Source organism: Thermochaetoides thermophila, assembly GCF_000221225.1.
Source record: "Thermochaetoides thermophila DSM 1495 unplaced genomic scaffold scf7180000011816, whole genome shotgun sequence".
In the NCBI taxonomy this organism is placed as follows: Eukaryota; Fungi; Ascomycota; class Sordariomycetes; order Sordariales; family Chaetomiaceae; genus Thermochaetoides; species Thermochaetoides thermophila.
The window spans coordinates 3,184,507-3,203,446 of record NW_006383032.1 but is presented as its reverse complement, the minus strand read 5'-3'; the positions used below and the strand labels follow the sequence as shown (position 1 = coordinate 3,203,446).

Here is an 18,940-nt window from a genome sequence, read left to right as displayed (position 1 = left end):
TTGTTGATAATTTGGGAGTACATATGGGGATCAATAATGGGCTGGGTGGCCCTGGAAATGAACAAAAGATTAAAAATAATAGTTAAATAAACAGTAGGCAATATGAAGGGTAAGAGAAGTGTTGGCATCTTCACTTTGCATCACGTCTTTATGGTATGGGGTCTGTAACAGGCATAGGGAGGAAATCGACGCATCAAATACCATTCATATTATTATATATTGTTTTTTTCCCCCCCCCCCCCTTTTCATCTCCTTAGCTCCAGACGCTGTATCCCCCTAGGCCAACAATGTCAGTTCAGTTGGCCGGCAGACGGGCGACAACAGCAGCCATCTCCTCGTCAGTGTATATTCTGAAGCCGCGCTCCTTGGTGACGCTGGCCAGCTGCACGTTCTTGGCATCGAGCTTCTCCTCCATGACCTGCTTGAGCGTCTTGAGCACAAGTGTCTCGGCGTCGGCGAGGGTGAGGGACTACATCCTCGTTAGTAAACCATTCACACATCCTTAGAAATAGTAGAGACGGGGGAAATATGGCGGTACCTTGTGATACTCATTCTGCAACTCCGCCTGCGCCCCCTCACTCCCGCTCCCGATCGCCTTCGCATCATAGCGATAAAATGTTCCCGATGGCTCTGCGTGATACAGCTGCGGCCCATCTTCATCAATCCCCGCAATCAGCAGCGCCACGCCGAACGGCCGGCTCATGATACTCTCCTCCCCATCGGCACTCTCTCCGAATCTCAGAGCCAGATCGCAAATCGCCTGCGTGCAGCTTTCCACTCTCAACGGCTCGTTATAATGGAACGCGTGGGACTGGCATTCGACTCGTGCGTGTTCGACCATCGACCGGGCGTCGGCTTGCAGCCCGGACATGGCGCAGCCAATGTGCCGGTCGATTTCGACGATCTTTTCGACCGAGGAGGTTTCCAGGAGGGTAGAGGTTACGCGCTTTTCCACGCCGAGGATGACACCTTCCGAGGTGGCGACGCCGATCGCAGTCGAGCCGAGTTTGATCGCTTCGAGGGAGTATTCGACTTGGAAGAGGCGGCCTTCGGGGGAGAAGGTGCTGGGTATGTTAGCTAGGGGGGAGGGGTTGATCTCCGAGGAGGTGAAGCTGCGCTTGGAGAGAGAGGGAGGGGTTCGGAGAGGGGTTTCAAGGGGTAATGGTTGGATGGAAAGAAAGAGCTTACTTAATCCCCCGGTCTGAATATCTGTCAGCCTTCTGAACTCCAAAACGAAGCCCTAATGAGGGGCAAAACTCACCGTATTCTGATCTGGCGACGAACATGTTGGTGATGGAAGTGGGTTCCTTAGGCGGAGGGTATTGAGAGTTGGCCGGCTTCCAAGTCAGGCTATTGTTGGGTTGTGGGCGGGGGAAGAAAAAGAAAAGGCGATAATGGCGCAGACGGAGCAAAGAGTCGTCAAGCGGGGTGTTGTTGATGTCGGCAGCAGTCGAGATGGGAGGTAAAAGCGGGAAGATGAAGTAAGGCTGAAGCTGAGGTCCAGGCACGAAGGTCGACGCAGCTCCCCACTCTCCACAGCATCTAGCGGACAGTGGTTGGCGGCGGGCAGTCAGGTACGTACCCTGCCGGGAACCCCACCTTAGATGGTACTAACCATAAACAGGTTAGCTCCATCCATCGCGTTGAGCAGGAGCGACGTGGGCGTGGACCGTGTCGCGCTGGGCTGTATGAAAGCGAAGAGAAAAGTACAAACGGCGCATCACCAGAGGCAAGAACCTGCGTAGCGCCCCGCCGAACCGATTTTTGTTTGGGGGAGAGAAATATCATGAAGTAAAATAATTCGATATTTGTCCCAGAAATTCCACCTCGACAGCGCTTCTCATGCACACATAAACCCCGTCGATGCCCCCTCGCACACCCCGCCCGCTCCTCGGTGAATGTAAGCTCCTCTCTCGACACCACCAGCGACACTTACGAAAACATCACCTACCATGTCGTCCCGCCCGAGCACCTACACCGAAAAGCGTCCCAACGGCGTAGCCTCTGCCTCTGCCGCCGGAGGAGGAGATCGTTCCTCGCGCACACGTATCCCAGACCCGAACAGCACAAGTAACACAAACCTGAACAACCCCAATTCTAACTTCTCCCGGACCGAGTCGAGGACTACCACCAACAACAGCGCGCGGTATGCAGAGTCCTCGTCGACAACAGCACACAAGAGGAATAACTCTGGCATTCCCCTGCCAACCAGCCAACCCCCACATCCAGCAGCAGCAGCAGCAGGAGGAGGAGGAGGAGGAGGAGGAGGAGGAGCAGGCGGTGGTTCGCGGTCAGCAAACGCCTCCTTCGAAGAGCGTCGCACTGAACGCATCCAGATCACCACACGCGAAACACTCATCTCGCGCGCACGCAGTCCTCCTGCCCAGCGTCGGTCAGCTGCCCCCCCTCCCGAAAAGAAACAGCGCTCCTCAGGCCCGTCGTCTAGACCGGCGGTACGAGATATGCGCCTCGGCTCCCCCGGCATCCCGCCCCCGCTGTCGTCAAGCTTCTCCCAGGATAAACCACAGCATCCCCTCCCGCCTCCCCCGTGGGAGCCTGAGGCGAGTTTATTGCCGCTAACAACCGCCCCATTGGCATGTCGCGTTTCGGTGCCCCCTTTGGCGGCTAATGCACCGGGTTCGCTCCAGCCTAAGCCGCTGAGCGAGCTCTCGCTTGAGGCGCAAGAGGCCGTCATACTGGATGATTTGTTATTTGTGTTCATGGGCTACGAAGGACAATACATCCGCTTTGCGAAGGGGTACAACCCACACGACGAGCAAGCCCGGCTGACGGGGCCCAGCTGGCGTATCTTACCAGGTTTGGATCCCAGCTTGGCGGACCTGACACAGGGCATGTTGCGCGTGGCGACGCACTATTCTGCTTTAGAGGCCTTCGTGGACGTGCTGAGCCGAGAAGAGTACGGGAGTGTCAACCACGCGCTGTGTGCTGCTATCCGGAGGCTGCTGCACGAGTACTTAGTCATGGTAGCGCAGCTGGAAACGCAGTTTCTGACGGATGAGGGATTCACACTGCAGGTGCTGAACATACATGTGCTGCCCACGGCGCACGTGTTGGCACAGTTGTATGATTTGGCGAGGGAGTTGTTGAGGAGAAATGGGTTGTTGGCGGAGGACGAGAGCGCAGGGGATGATGAGAGTAATGATTCGACGGATGATATCGATGCTATTCTGGAGCAGCTGCAGAATACAGGCGAGTTGGCGGTGGGCGCGATGACGGCGAAGAAGATATGTAAGGGGGGCGCGGTGTTAGGGATACTGACCAACAGGTTGGAGTGCATGTCGGGCGACCCGGCCGCGAGAACGCTCCTCACCTCCCTGCTCCGCGACGCTTCTCGGCCTTACATGACCATGCTGAACGAGTGGCTGCACCACGGCGCCATCAACGACCCGCACGGCGAGTTCCTCATCAAGGAGCAGAGTAGCATCAAACGGGAACGGCTCGAGCAGGATTATACAGATGAATACTGGGAGAGAAGGTACACCATCCGCGAAGCGGACGTACCGCCGCAGCTGGAACCCGTCAAGCACAAGGTGCTGCTGGCGGGGAAGTATCTGAACGTCGTCCGCGAGTGTGGCGGCGTCGATGTCTCCCTGCACGTGCGCGACCTGCCCGTGTCATTTGACGATCCCAGGTTTCTCGACAACGTTAATAGTGCCTACGCGCACGCCAATGCATCGCTCATGCGTCTGCTCCTCACAGCACACGATCTGCCGGCCCGGTTACGGTCATTAAAACACTATTTCTTCCTTGACCCATCCGATTACTTCTCCTACTTCCTCGAGCTCGGCGCCTCCGAGCTGCGCAAGCCCGTTAAGTCGGTCAACACGAGCAAGCTGCAATCCCTCCTCGACCTTGTCCTCCGTCAGCCGGGGAGTATCGTCTCGCTAGACCCGTTCAAGGAGGATGTGAAAGTGGAAATGAACGAGATCACGCTCGTCAAATCCCTCCAACGGGTCGTGAACATCACCGGCATCGAGCAGGGGGATGCGCTGCAGCCTTTGGCAAATATTACCTCTGCATTAACATCAGCGTCGGCCGCGCCGGAAACGGATAAGCATGCTACCGGGTTTACCTCGCTGCAGCTGGATTATACCGTTCCCTTCCCGGTATCGTTGGTGATTTCGCGCAAGACGATCTGGCGGTATCAGGCTTTATTTCGGTACCTACTCTCACTACGGTACCTCGAGTCGCAGCTATCATCGACGTGGCAGACGCATACGCGCAACCCGGCGTGGATACACAAGTCTGCCACGGCAAAAAGGTTGGAGATGTGGAAACGCCGGGTGTGGACTCTGCGTGCAAGGATGCTAGTCTTCGTGCAGCAGTTATTGTACTTTTGTACGGCCGAGGTGATTGAGCCGAATTGGCAGGCTCTGATGGCGCGACTCAAAACGGGTGAAGGGGCGGATGGGACTGGGGTTGGAGCTGGGGAGGGCGTGACGAGGACGGTGGATGAATTGATGCAGGATCATGTGGATTTTTTGGATACGTGTTTGAAGGAGTGCATGCTGACGAATAGTAAGCTGCTCAGGGTGAGTTTTTCAACCAAACCCCTTTCCCCCCCCCCTCAAAAAAAAAACCAACCAACCAACCTATCTTACTATATATATATATATATATATATATTTTTCTCTACGTTGTTGGGTGATGGGTGATGGGTTAGGCGCTGACTGGAGTAGATTCACTCCAAACTAATGCAGACCTGCACTGTCTTCGCCACCTACACGAATTGGCTTTCGCGCGAGCTGGAAAAGGCTGACCCCGACTTGTCGGGAACGACCAAACCCCCTACCATGACCGACGCGCAGTGGAAGCATTTCCAGGCCATCCGCGCTGCTCGTCCCTCTCAATCATCCTCCTCCTCTTCACAATCCCAATCCCAATCCCAATCAACCTCTCAACCGGACTCAAACACACAACAACAACCCCAATCCGAAGGAAGTGGTGACCCTTCCAAAGATAACGACAAGAGTACAAAAGAGAAAGAGGACAAAGAATCCGCCAAGATCACCGAACTCTTCGATGTCATCCGCAAGTGGGAGACAAACTTTAGCAGGCACCTCCAGATACTGCTGGACGCCTTGAACCACTATGCGGCGACTGAAACCGTGGTCTTACTGAGTTTGTGCGCGAGACCGAGCACAGCAAATCAGGGGACGGAGTGGGCGGGACGGGGGAGGACTGAAGATGAAAGTGTTGGGGTGGTGGGGGATGTTGTGGTTTAGTGAGCTTGTAAGGATACGTACGCATCTTGCTTTCGGGCGATGGGTGGAAGGCGGTTTGTTAAGTTTCTGTATGGAGTTTTTTTTTTTTTTTGGATGTGTGTGTGTGTGTGTGTGTGTGTGTGTGTGTGTGTGTGATTGTGATGGATGGGAAAGAGGGAATCGGAATGGTTTATGAAACGCAAATGGGTATTGCATGGTTTACTGGATGGGAGTGAAATGTCAGTGGTTAAGGAAAGGGGGTGTTTAATTGACTACCTACCGGGAGACATATCCCTACCTAAGTGTTTGATGTCAACTTGCTCAAGTGTATTTTATTTTACTCTATAGCAACATTATGGCTACAACTAAAGGCTGACGTATGGAGTACAAGCTTGGTAAGACTATCCACAGCCCTCATTTACGTCTAACTCAAAGGGACTAGGGCACCTGACCTGCCTCTATCTCATGCTGTGATAAGGGAGGGAGGGGGGGGGGGGAAGGGGGGAAATGATATTGTCATTTATTCACAATCCATACATCGGATGGAAGAGTCTTGTGAAGTTGTTGTATGATAAAAAAACATTGAGTTGTGCAGACAAGTAATGTACCTGTTAAGTACCCCTTACCTACCTAGCACCTAACACCTACCTGAGACATCAAGGGAGAATACCATTCTAAGCCAGCCTGGCGCCATCATGCGTCCTTCGAACTTGCTGGTTCCTCCTCCTCGATACCTCAATTCTCTCTATCTCCATTGATTGTTCATTCAGCCAACTCCCAATTCTTTGAGTCAATTCTTCCTTTCATTATATGACGAGTCTGCGATGGGTACATCGGTTGCGATGATGGGGATTGCTATAAACAGCTACTTAATTATGCCGTTTATGTAGGTAGGTAGCCACAAATGATGATGGTATATTGAGGAAGACTTCCTATCTGGCGATCACGTTCCCGGTTTCCTTCCATTCAGACTGCTTCTTAGCCTAGCTTAGGTACCACCTAATAGACCCAACCATGCGCTTCCGTGACCATGTTTTTATCTTTCAAGTCGAATTCCCAACTCGACTTTAGAGATAGAAAGAGAACGGAAGGTAGGTCTTTACTAAATGAGTTCACCAACTTAACCCAATCTCGATCAGTCCCTCCCCCTCGTCAATGTCAGCCAGAAGAGTCGTGGAAACCAGGACCAACTCGACTCCATCTCTCACTGTATCCCCGGGGCTGACCCGGTTCCCTGCCATCCATCTCCCAGCCCTTTTGCATGTTTCCCTTTCCTTTTCCTTTTTCCTTCCTTTCTCCAAACCGAGGTTTAAGACAAACCGAAAACTAAAGCACGAAGTTAAACTCAGGACCAGCAAAACCTCCCGAAGCAAGATACGGAAAGGAGCGAGTGAATTAGCAAACGAAGCTAACCCCCCAAGGTACCAAGACTACGACAACGGAAGGCAGGGACCGCGAACGAGGGATGATCGTTCCCTCATCTCGACTTCAACTTTCTCAAGTTACTCCGTAGACTCGAGACATTGTTTTTGTCTCTCCTCGTTTCGATACTGTTTGGGGCACTCAACTAAAACACTCAACCTCTCTTCAACAACACAACAACAATCTTCGTAATGATAACTTCGGCGACTTTTGTTTTTTTTTCTTTTCGCAAAGCAACCGACCGTTTCAAGTTCAAGTCTCAAAGTCAATCAATCAAATATGCAGAGCAAGAGCAACTACCGGGGTATTTTTGCGCCAGGGGTATATCCAGCCGATACGTTAGGGTATTTCTCTTCCTTCCACTCTCCCAATCTCCCATCTTCTCATCTTTCACTCACATCCTATCTCTTGTGCTCCCCCCCCCAACGAATAGAACGAAAAAAAAAACAAACCACAATTTCCATTTGTCTAAAACCTTGCGGGGAAAAAAAAACAAAGAGCCGAGAACACCATGATATTGTTGTTATGATGACGATGACCGTGATTCGAAAGAGGAATCTAACGAAATGGCCCGGGAATCGGGCCGGGGTATCCTGAATTGGTAGAATGAGACGTGGACGGCCGCCCGCTGTCGGCCGACTGGCGGGCGTGGTGTCGCGGCGTGACGTCACCCGGATGTGGCACCGTCAGCTTGTTGTCGACACCGTTGCCGTAAGGGTTGGTAGGCGGGCCCCAGATGTTGTGGTCATCCTCGGGCAAGTTGACGCCGCTATCGTTCCAAGGGTTGCGGTCCGCGTTGAAGCTGCGCGTCGACTCGATGGAGATAAGCGACGACTTGGACACGTTGCTGGACCCCTTGAAGAAGCTGCTTGCGTTTTGCGAGCTGTTCTTGCGCCGGTCCAGGAACGACGAGATGGACGACATACTGCCCGGCTTGCGCAGGCACGCCAGCAGGTTGCTCTTCTCGCGGGCCACCTCGTCGCCGAAGCCAGAGCGAGTCGGCGAGTCCGTTGCCACTGACGGCGGCGCCTGCTGCAGCACCTTGGCGTTGAAGTAAGGCAGCGCCTCCTCGAAGGTGTCCGACTTGGGACGCGGAATAGCACCCCGCACAACGACCGGCTCCACGTTGGCCGTGGCAAACTGCGTCTGCAGGTAGTCCATGGCGTCGCGCAGGCCCGGGGCGCTGTTGCGGGTGAACTGCCACAGCAACGTGACCGTCTGCGCGCCGTCGACGGTGCGCTCCTTGGGGTCCTCGTGCACGGTGAGGTCAATCTCGTACTGCGTCTTGAGCTTCGGCACGATCGTCTGCACAAACTCGGGCGACTCCAAGAACTTGATGAGCGGCGTTGACCGCTCCAACACGAGCTCGTGCTTGTCGGGGACCATGCCCTGGGCTTGTTAGCTTTGAAGGAGGTAATAATTAAGTTAGCCTGCAGACCCTACCAAAAACGCATCAATGCACTTCGGCACCAGCCACTGTGGACCAGTAACGGTGATCTCGTCGCTGGCCTGCTCGGTGCTGGGAAAGTTGATCTTGCAGTTCCACTTGCGCTCCAGCTCCTCGATTTCGGGCAGGCGGGTCAGCAGCTGGCGGTGGTACAGGCGGTCGACGTTGACAATCTGCGACGTGAACTCCGAGTCGACGCGGTCGACCATCTCGAGGATCTCGCTCTTGACAAGCTCCAGGTTTTGCGCGTTACGGGCGGGCGTGCGGCAGATGACGTTGTCCACTCTGCTGTCATCATCATCGCGGCCTAAACCACCTTCGCCTGTTAGCCTGCCCCCAGCCTCGAACTCGAGCCACTTACCCCGATCCATGGCATTCGAAAACTTGACAAAGACCGAGTGCTTCTTCATGATGCGCTGGATGTGCTGGCCGCCGATGCCGATGATGCGCTTGTGGTACTGGTCGGGCACGTGGAACGAGATGGAGGCGGGCATCTCCTGCTCGACCAGGGTCAAGCCCTGCTTCAGGGACTCGTACGTGTTGCCAATGACTTCGATGTTGAAGTTGTACTCGCCAAAGTTGTCGAACATGATCTGCACGTTGCTCTGGCCCATGATCTTGTTGATCTTGCCGTTCTTCTTGCCGCTGACAAACTCCTTGTGCTCGTTCGCCAGCTCGATGCGCACCCGGATCTGGTACGGGGCGTGCAAGGCGAACTTGATCTGCGAGATGACCATCAGGGCGGCCTTGACCGACTCGTCCGAGCCGGTGATCTGGAAAGATTGGCGGTCGAAGGCGACCTCGGCGTCCGAGTTTGCGCAGATGTCGCCCAGCATGGCGCGGATGTCGATCGGGCTCGGCTGGTTGAGCACCGGCTGCAAGAAGGTCCAGGAGGCCGTGTAGAATTGCCCGACCTACTACGTTAGCTGCATTCTATACGTTCGGACTGTCAGACCTACCAAAGACATCAACTCGCGAATAGACCGTTCCACGTGCAGATTCTCGAGGGCCTGGCCGCGCACAGCCAACTGACGGGCACCCAGGGTCGGAAACATGATAAAGGTGCCGTTGGCCTCGATGATCTTGCGCACCTTGTCCATGCGGGTGAGCAGGATGCTATCGATCTTGGACGGCAGGATCGTGACGTCCTTGACGAAAATGCGCATGCGGGCAAGCAGCTCGTGCAGCCGGAACTTGGCCTGCTCTATGTTCTGCGGGTTCTCGCCCGTGATGAAGATCTCGGTGGGGTCGCGGCGCTGAGCCTTCGGCGGGCAGTACCGGTAACACTGAGAGAAGGGTGGCGGGAAGTAGATGGCCGTGTTGGTCATGGACTCGATGAGCTTGATGTTCTTGCGGTTGCGGCCGCACACGATCTGATGCAGGGACGAGTCAAACTTGACGGCATCAACGATCCTCCCGAGCTGCCCTGGTCAGCATCATCCACCACAGCGAGTTCCCCATTTCACATACAAGTTGGTCAATATGGATGAGCACGCGTGTCTTCGCATGTTCAGACGAGAGGTAGTCGCCGTAGATGGCCACACGCCAGCGCTGGTCGCGGCGTGAGTCGACATCAGCTTCCAAACTGCCACCGAGCGGGGTCAGCTTGGGGCCGAGCAGGAAGATGTCGACGCCACAGAAAGACGATGTCTCGTCCAGAAAGTCCATCACCGGCTTCTTAAGGACGCCTTCGGACAGGTTGGCAACCAGGTGCCCATCGACAACGACCTCAGTGCAGCGCTGTTGTCTCATTAGCATAATGATCAAGATAACCCTCTTTCAAGATACCCACCAGTCCAAGAGGAACCGAGTTCAAAATAGTCTCCCGCGTCTGGTAGACGACTTCGGGAGCGCCAGACAGACACACGGTGGTAACCTGACCGCGCACATGCTTCGGGGTAGTCGAAATAACATGCGCCTCGATGGGCAGCGGGTTCGCGGTAATATCACGACACAGCTGGCGCAGCTGGGCCAGGTTCTGCTGGTGCACGGGCAGCTCATATACAGGCACGTCGTCGGGGGCCTCGGCGGGGTGTGTCCAGCGCAGGACGGCGTCGGTAGTGGCGTGCAGGATGTCCTCGGTATCCGGGCCGGCGAGATCGGATGAGAGGGGCACGTTGAAGCTGTAGAAGATGGGCCCGTCGGCCAGGGGCGGCGCGGCTATGGGGGGCGGCGGCGGCTGAGCGGCGAGATCTCTGCGCGGGTTGATGGCGGCCTGCATGCCCATGTTGGCCCGAGACATGCTGAAGTTGGCAGGGCTCATCCGCTCGGGCCAGTGACGCATGCTTGCGAGTTTGTTCATGGTGGATGGAGTTGTGGTGACGAAGCCCGCCCGCTGCCCGGTGTCGGCGGATGCAGAGTGTGTGGGCTGAAATGTGCGAGTTGTCGACGGCGATGAAGATGGAGACGATGTCGGCGGGCCAGGTCGATGGATTTGCTAATTGTGCTCGTGTTCGCTACGATGAGGGGTATCTTTGATTGAAATGTCGTCGTTGATGTCGATGTCGATGTTGATAACACCGGTCGGCAGACGCTGGAGTGCACGCACGCACTGGACTGCCGGCGTCGGGGTCGCTGTCGTGGATTCTTTTTTTTTTTTTTTTGGAAGGGGTACCGTGGACGCTGACGCTGTCGTGGTCGCGTAAACCCGAATCGAGGGGCTGACCGTTGACGGGCTGGCTAGCGGGAGCCGTGAACCGTAGTGCAGGTCGTCGGTGTAGTTGTGTAGTTGTGGTTGTGATTGTCGCAGTGGTGATATGGAGCAGGAGCAGTGGCGCAGGCAGTGTGCTGCTGTTGCTTGCTGCTTGTTGTTGTCGTTGCTGCTACTGCCGCTGCTGCTGCTTGAGTGGGGAGAGGAGAGAGGGGGGGGGGGAAAGGGAGTGACGCGGAGTGGGCGGGAGGTGCGAGGCAATTGGGGCTAATGAGGGACGCTCTCAGCAGGGCAAGAGGGCGAAACCGAGCCTAGACCTGACTCCTAAAAAAGACCTGACTGGCAAGCAGTCTGACTTTAGACCCGCGGACTCGGAATGCCAAAACGTCAAAGCTGCAAGGCACCGCGACCTCAGGACGACCTGACTTGAAAAATGGAGGACCTCGAAGCTGGAAGGCTGCCCGCGCGACGAGAAAAAAAAAGGAATCTTGGAGAAGAGAAGCTCTGCTCACGACAACGACACGAAGAAACGGTAACCGTAGGTAGGCACCTAGGCAGATAGGTAAGAAACAGGAACGAGACCGAACGGAATGGCACGGCGTGGAATGCGAATCGAATCGAACTAGAACGGACGCAAATGAAAACGAATCGATCTGGAACCAGAATGGAAACAGGTATGGGTATGGGGAATGGGTACGGAACAGGTATACTGGGGGCACCGATATGGGGGATGGGTATCACGATGAGGGGGAGGGGAAGGAAAACGAGGAGAGAGGAGAGGAGAGGAGAGGAGAGGAGAGAACGGAGAAAGGAGAACGGAAAGAAACGAAGAGAGGAAAAATGAGAGGGAAACTGTCGTGTTCTCTGCTCCGTCCTACGATCTCCAGATCCAGATCCAGTCCACTCTCAGTCCAGTCTAGGTCCAGTCCAGTTCCAGTGTTGTTGGAGGGGAGGGGAGGGGGGAGGGGAAAGGATGGATGGATGAATGTGGAGGAATAAGTGGAAGTCCAAGTCCAGCAGTGAGAGTAAAAGGTAGGCAAGGGCAAGGTGCGAGAATGAGACAGGACACATCGGGGTCGGGTCACGTCTTGCTGCTTTCTGGTGCGGGAAAGCCTGGGCCCGAGCGAGCCACTCAGCCTGGGTCATCAGCTGTGAGCGCTTGGCGGCCGATTGGCGGGTGCTCGCTGCCTACTGGAGCACTCTCAACCCACTGCTGGAGCACTGGAGCCTCTGGGCTAGGCCGTGGGCCCTCTCCGCGAGCCACTGCCAGTGCCCCAAAACAGCCAAGCAGCCAGTGAGAGTGGGGCCCAGCTGCGGTCCGAAGGGGGGTGCGTCCGGTAGCCACTGGCAAGAGAGCCTCTCTCTCCACACGCTGCATGGTCCGTGCGCAAGCAAGTCTGGGCAGTCTCGAAGGTCTGGGGCAGTTGATGTACCTGGCGCCGCGAGCTGGCACGCAAAACACCGTCGTAAAATTGATCAACCGCTGATGTGCAGCCTGTCAACACATGCCGGCAGCAGTAGCTTCCAGACTGTTGGGTTGATATTACGGCTTTCACTCAGATTCAAACGTTGAGAGGCTCGTTCGGAGGGAGTTGCTTCTCCTGTGCTCGTGACAGCAGTACATGGTTCATGGAAGTAGCGTCAGCAAGGGGACCAAAATTACCATCTCCAGCTTCACGACGGCAGCAACTATGTTTCCTCCCAAACATAGCACCTTCTGTTATTATTGTTGTTGTCCCTAAACGCGCACCTGGGCGCAGCACAGCGGGATCTGCGCTCCTCGGCTCGGCGACGTGTTTCTACGGGCCATTGGCGCTGCGGTGGAAGCATCTCGTTCCGCAGATCATCATGGCCCGTTCTTCCCCCCGTCCCCCCCCCCCTTTCTCTCTCTCTCCTGAGTCCTGAATTCCCCAGTGCCTTGCATGTCTCAAATCCATGACGTGAATGGGAGGTATTACCACGGCAAATGAGGCTCGAGGCATGACATTCGGGTTAGTGAAGCAATGGCATTCATCTATCCATCGCATGCGATTGCATTGCTTATCCATTGAACCCCTCTTCATCTCTACCCCGGGCAAGCGTGGGTCCCAGTCTGTGTACAAAACGAACAGGAGCAGCACAAAAAGCACAGCTGGTTGAACATCGAACTTTGTGCCCTTGAGCAGCTCCCGTCAAAACATCCGACGGCTATTGCCCCTCGAGCTTTGGCCTGTCACTTGCTTCCAGGTCCCCATCCAAGTAGTGGAGCTTGGTCACCCGCCACTGCCGGACCGGACGGCACTTCGATGCAAGGCAAGCAGATGTTTGTCCCTCAATTGCATCCCGTCCGCGCAGGTTTCCAACGTCGCCCGACTCCCTGTTCCTTCTTGAGAACGGAAGCACACGATCACGCAGCTTCCCTCACTTTTGTCAACAGGAAGCTCGAGTCGGAACAAGAACTCTCCAGACGTCGTAGCCAAAAACACTTGAGGCAGCTGACGAGCGACCTTTGTTACCCTCCTGCTGCAGGTGTCATGACACCCCCAGGTTTCAGGGTTTCAAGTCACGTGGCTGGTCTCCCTCCGCAGCAGCGAACATTCGTCCGGCAAAGCCACGAGCTTTCTCGGATGCAGCTTTTGCAAGATCTTGAAAACTTCAGGGGTTAGAAATTTCGCAGCTTTTTACCTCCGTAGAAATCCGTTAGCACCATCCCTTCATGCATTTTGATCCGAACCTCTAAACTCAAGATCGTAATTCTCGTTTTGAGTCACCCCACTAACTCTGCCCCTCAGGGCTGGTGTAATTGCATCTGATGCCCACTTCCTAAGAATCTCTCGTTTGTAGTGTAAATTCCAAGTGGCCGATCTCCCGCTGCCGGCTTTTTCTCCCATCACCTGCCAAGGACGAAGACGATCTCTCCTGTGGGTGGTTCGTGGGGGTCACACCACACCACCCCATATTGCAGTCCTTTCCCTTGCACAAGCCACACAGAGGGGGCTCCGTTGAGGGATGGGCAAGACATATCGTCTCAAATCTTGCACCCCTCTTAAGACATATGGGGAGAGGGAAGCTTGATAGGGAGCAGTAAGATCGATTGTCTAAACCTTGTGGTAGTTAAGTTAGGAAAAAGAAGGTAAAACAGGCAGGTCGTACAATCCCTCTTCTCTCCCTACGGCACCTTCGGGACTCAAGTTTCATAACCCCCTATTCCTTGTCCCTCGTCTCCGTGGCAGTATACACAGCACACCATGAATCAAAGTACAAGTAAGCCGTTAAGTCCACGGTCAAGGTGGTACGTCCGACACCAAAACCGTACATCTTAGGGGAGGCTGTGCAGCTTGGCTCTACCTCCCCTAAGCTTTCATCCGAAATGCACATACATGCCGGTCATGATTTCGACGCGAACAGCATCCGATTAAAATTTGATGTGAACACATACGCATCTACGTACGACGATCCAAGAAGACTAGTCCCCTGGTCCCTGGAGTGTGTGTGAATCGAATGGGACCAATCCAGTCTGCCCGTCAAGGTTACGCATCGTCTGCCTGTCCGATCCCAACTGATCTTGGGATGAGACATGAAACAGACACTAAGCCATACTTCGGTCGACAAACCCAGCTGCGTCAGGTAGTCGGCATACAAGTAGTACCCGAACACCGGGCATCCTCGATATTCACATGTGTTGTCCTCACCCGGACCTACTTAGTGAGGAATCCATACATAACACCGGTGATGCTGGAGATGACAAGTACAGAACCCAGACATGGTATTAACACCCAAATAGGACAAACTCATACACTATCCATACAAACACAGACCCATTCCATTTCCCTCTAGTAGCAACTCCAGCCTCCAGCCAGCCAGCCAGCCAGCCAGCCAGCCAGCAATGTTATGTACGCTCAATGCTAGATGCCGTATAGGTGTCCCTTCAAGTTCGCTTTTGTCCTTTCTTTCAACTGTCCCGCCAAAGATAGGCAAGTAAGCAGAAGACATATATATATATATATATATATATATATATACTGCTGCGATGAGTGAACAGCTACAGCAAACGCTGAGATATGATGACTAAGAGACAACTTTGTTGGCCGTTGTCAGTGGCTAGGTAGCTACCTGGGTAATAATTCCGTTTCCTCCGATGCTCCAATATCCTCCTTTCATCCGTACGATAACGAACCGTACAAAACCCGACAAAGGTCAGGTAGGTATTACACACGCCGTACAAAAAGGTGTACGCAAAAGAATCCTTCAACAACTCAGCAGTTTGCTAGGCAATCAAGAAAAGAGGATGTCACTCTTTCCCACGATAGAGTATGTCGACCCAACTGGAACCAGACAGGACTAGGACAAGGTTGTTTAGCTCCCGATGTATTACTCTCCTTCCACGGCATGCAAACCAATGCCGAACCAAACACAAATCCATTAAAGCCAAAAGCCAAAAGCGATATGGACAACACCTCAACAAACACCCATTTTGCTCATCCACATACTCAATCACCGATACTCCCTCTCTCGCTCACGTTCCCTATCCCTTCCCTGTGCAAGCCCCCTCTCAATGTAAATAACATCATCATCTCGCTCTCTGTCTTGCACCGGACGGATGTATTGTGGAGGCGGCGGCGGCGGCGGCGGCGGCGGCGGAGGAGGAGGAGGAGGAGGAGGAGGAGGAGGAGGAGGGAACTCCCTCCTAACTGGCACCTCTCCATCAGGCATGACGCTCCAAGCCCTAACTTCCCTCCCCAACACCGGCGTAGCCGTCACACTCTCCGCGTAGACAACCCCCCTACTCGACGGCGGCGGTGCGTACTCATACCGTGCTGTAGGAGGTGTGGGGTCAACAGGGCGGACACTCCCCGCTCTTCCCAAAGCAGGCTGCGGAGGGGGGACGAAATGTCTATCTTCCGGAGGACGCTCTGCAGGAGGAGGGGGAGGACGGCGGTCGTAGACTTCGTAGCGGGGGATGCTGCTTGATAGGGTTGGATGGACGCTTGCAGCGCGGTAATAACCCGCTTCCCTCTGGCTCTCTCTTGGGGGACGGTCGTCTAGATGTGCAGGTGGAGGAGGGGGGACTCGCTCGTAGCTTGCAGGAACAGGTTCGTAGCGGACAGTTTCGACAGGGCGTACGCTCGCCGGTCGGGGGATGTACTCCCTCGGGGGTTCAGGGCGAGCATATTCTTGTGGGAGAGGCGGAGGGGGCATGGTGCCGCGGGGTTCGGGGTCACGGTAGGCATACTCCGGTTGTTGAGTGGTAAGAACACGCCTAGGAGGAACCGCATAACCTGAGGACGTGGGCCGGTACATGTGGACTTCGTCATCGAGAGGATCAGGTCGACGAGAGACAGCCCTAGGGGGAGGGGGCCTGTCGTAGGGCTCCTCCCGCACAATAGCCGTCGCGCGGACAGGCTCAATGTACTCGCGGCCATACTGGTCGACAACGATGCGGCGCGGCGGCGGCTGCTCATATATGACCGGCGAGGGAGGGTGCATACTCATCCTCGACACCGCCCGGGGAGGAACTTCCCGGTAGTAAGCCGCACCAGGACCGTCTTCGTACTGAGCCTCGACCAACCGAGAAGCAGGTCGCACGGTACGTACTTCGCGGTACTCATACGCACTACCCGGAGGAGGCGGTGCCCTACAGTCGTCATAATAAACGGCCTCAACGCGCTGGTATCTAGGCGAGGTCTCATAACGATGATGGTAGTCATCGGCGCGCTCATAGCCCACGACACGTTCCTGCCTGACAACCCGAGGCGGATAGCGCTCCTGGCTGCCTTCGTCAACGCGGGCCGGAGGAGGAGGTGGCTCATACCTAGCGGGCTCATCGTCATGGATCTCAACAGGCTGCTGTTGCTGGTTCTGTGACTGCTTCTGCCGCTTAGCCGGACGAGAGGAAAAAGGAGATGGGGAACGGGGTTCGGGCTTGATGTACGGAGAGGGTGCGGCATTCTCGGCAGCACGGTCGGCCTTTCTCTTTTTCTTCTTCTTCTTCTTTTCGACGCCACGACTGCCCTGTCGCGGGGAGCCTTCGGGGGTGCTTGGGTTGGAGCCCTGCTTCCTCAGGGCAGAAACTTGGGCTGGGGTCGCCTGGGAGCCGCTGCTGGAGGCAGTGGCGCGCATCTCTTGTCGTCTGGTTATGCCTGGGGGGAGGACATGAGTAGGCTGGGGAGCAACAGGTGAGAGCTCATGGGAGTAGATACGAGGAGAAGGAGGACGAGCCATAGCCTGTTGGTATGCTTCCTCACGCCGGGCAGAATCCCTCAGTTGGCTAGGACCAGCAGGAGCATACGCCCTGGAGGGGCCAGCAACACCAGGACCCTGATATGTTTGAGGTTGTTGTACAGGCTGCCCGGGAGCAATCCCAGGAATAGCTTGAGCAAGCGCGGGCGCAGGTTGGGCTTGAATGACAACGGGCTCATCCAGTTCGGGCTCATACGGCGAACCTTCGCGCGACGCCTCGCGCATCTCAGTATCAGACGGGGATGTAGGGATGCGGGCAACCAGGCCCGACTCGGGCGTGTCAAGGTGGCTCGAGTAGAAGGTCGAATTGTCAGATACCGGCTCGGCAGAGGAAGTCGAGGCATTGGCAGCTGTGTGATCAGTAGCTCGGACAGGTTGTTGTTGAGCAGCAGCACTGGCCGCCGCGGGCGCTTCTTGACTCTGGGACATGACTTTCTCAAAAATATCGGCGACGTCAAGGTCTGGCAACTGCTCAGCTCCGGCCTTACCGGCGGCGCGTCGTTGTTCGAGCTGCTCCCTGAGGCGTTGCTCTATGCGCTCGCGCTCCTTCTGGATCGCGTCCTTCTCCTGTTGCAAACCGTCTGGCATCTTGTTTTCAGCTTCGGGCTTGGAAGAGCTGGGGGACTTAGACGAGGGAGCAGGAAAGTTCCCGAGGCCGGGAAGGCTAACGCTGGCACTGTTGTTTGCTTGGACAGGTACTCTCGGGGCCTTCTGGTTTGCCTGGTACGCACGGGCGCTGTCAACTACTGCAGAACGGTCGGTAGTAGCAGAAGTTACTGTGCTCTTGTCACCAGCAGGGGCAGAAGAGGGCGTGGCGGGTTGGCTAGTTGTAGCCAGAGGCACAGAAGGAGCAAGAAATTCGAGCGCAGGCTGGCCCGAGGCCACAACAGCTTTCTCGGGCAACTTGATGCGAGGATGTTGGCCGCGGACGACTTCGTCGTAAAACAGCAGCAGCTTGTCATACTCGCGGAGCTCCTTCTGTTCTTCTGGCTTCAACGACGCCAGCAGATTGTTGCTCGAGGTCGCGCTCGATGACCCCGGCTGTTCATCTCTGCCTTCACCTGTGTTGGTGCTCGGCAGCACCGCGACAGCGGATGCGCCAGCCATTGGTTGACCTTGTCCTGGCTGCTTAGGTGACTCTCTCGGCGACTGAAGTTTAATGCTTCGGCAGTAGCAAGTCGGTCGTGGCCAGAAATTGATGTGCGCATGCGTGTCTACCACCGCCTATCCTTTTCATCCACGATGAAAACTAGATAGGGTCAACTCGTCACGGTTTTAAGTAGCAACCCAGCAAATTATGGGGATTGCAAAGGTATGGCGTTGCAGCCTTGCAGTCGGTACAGAGCAAGTCAAACTTTGCTGATGAACGTTAGAAGTTCAAGGTTCGGATACAGGGAACTCAAGGAAGAAGCGATCGACCCAGCTGCACAAGGCGACGACAAACCACGAGCCAAGCACGCCGAGAATGCAACGTGACAAGGCGCACACGGACCATATAGCGATGGCTGCCTGCACGTGATTCAGTGAAGCGGTGGCACGTGCACGCGATGGCGGCCACTCACGGCAGAGCTTGCAGCGGTGGGGCGTGCCACGACGGTGGGGTCGTCCATCCAGGCCGCCAGAGTCAAAAGGAAAGGAAGGGGATGGAATCTGATTGTTGGTCGAACCTCGTATACAGGACCAAGATATAAATTGTGAAGGGTTATGAAGAGAGAGCTGTCTAGACATATTCCATGTGTTCTGTACTGAATACATAGGACACTCTCACTGCGAGTGACTGCCCTGTCTAGCATCCACTGGAAACATCCAGGCGTTGATACTCGGACTGTTGGATTGCACTTGACCTTATATTGTTGAACGTTTTGACTGCTCTCAGCAGGCCCTCTTTATATACCCGTAAAATCTCAAGTCTACCATCCAGCATAGCCTTGTTCTACGGCATCAAGACTCAGAATCCTCCTCTATTTCCTTGGCTAG

General features: G+C 55.2%; 4 protein-coding genes across 4 annotated transcripts; 1 reads left to right on the top strand and 3 right to left on the bottom strand.

Moving 5' to 3' along the window:
* Positions 1-295: 295 nt before the first annotated feature.
* Positions 296-1,286, bottom strand: CTHT_0029600 (uncharacterized protein; the record flags this gene model as incomplete). Its single annotated transcript, XM_006693352.1, has 4 exons — positions 296-469; positions 539-1,112; positions 1,189-1,201; positions 1,262-1,286. The coding sequence occupies 4 exons, from the start codon at positions 1,284-1,286 to the stop codon at positions 296-298; spliced, it is 786 nt and encodes a 261-aa protein (XP_006693415.1).
* Positions 1,287-1,952: 666 nt separating this feature from the next.
* On the top strand, positions 1,953-5,246 carry CTHT_0029590 (putative spindle pole body component (alp4) protein; the record flags this gene model as incomplete). Its single annotated transcript, XM_006693351.1, has 2 exons — positions 1,953-4,553; positions 4,722-5,246. 2 exons carry the CDS (start codon positions 1,953-1,955, stop codon positions 5,244-5,246), a joined length of 3,126 nt encoding a protein of 1,041 aa, XP_006693414.1.
* A 1,959-nt stretch (positions 5,247-7,205) lies between these two features.
* CTHT_0029580 (KH RNA-binding domain-containing protein) lies at positions 7,206-10,396 on the bottom strand (the record flags this gene model as incomplete). The annotated part of the gene is made up of 5 exons (XM_006693350.1): positions 7,206-8,036; positions 8,091-8,969; positions 9,054-9,515; positions 9,565-9,834; positions 9,887-10,396. 5 exons carry the CDS (start codon positions 10,394-10,396, stop codon positions 7,206-7,208), a joined length of 2,952 nt encoding a protein of 983 aa, XP_006693413.1.
* Positions 10,397-15,217: 4,821 nt separating this feature from the next.
* Positions 15,218-18,070, bottom strand: CTHT_0029570 (uncharacterized protein; the record flags this gene model as incomplete). Its single annotated transcript, XM_006693349.1, has 1 exon — positions 15,218-18,070. One exon carries the CDS (start codon positions 18,068-18,070, stop codon positions 15,218-15,220), a length of 2,853 nt encoding a protein of 950 aa, XP_006693412.1.
* Positions 18,071-18,940: the final 870 nt, after the last annotated feature.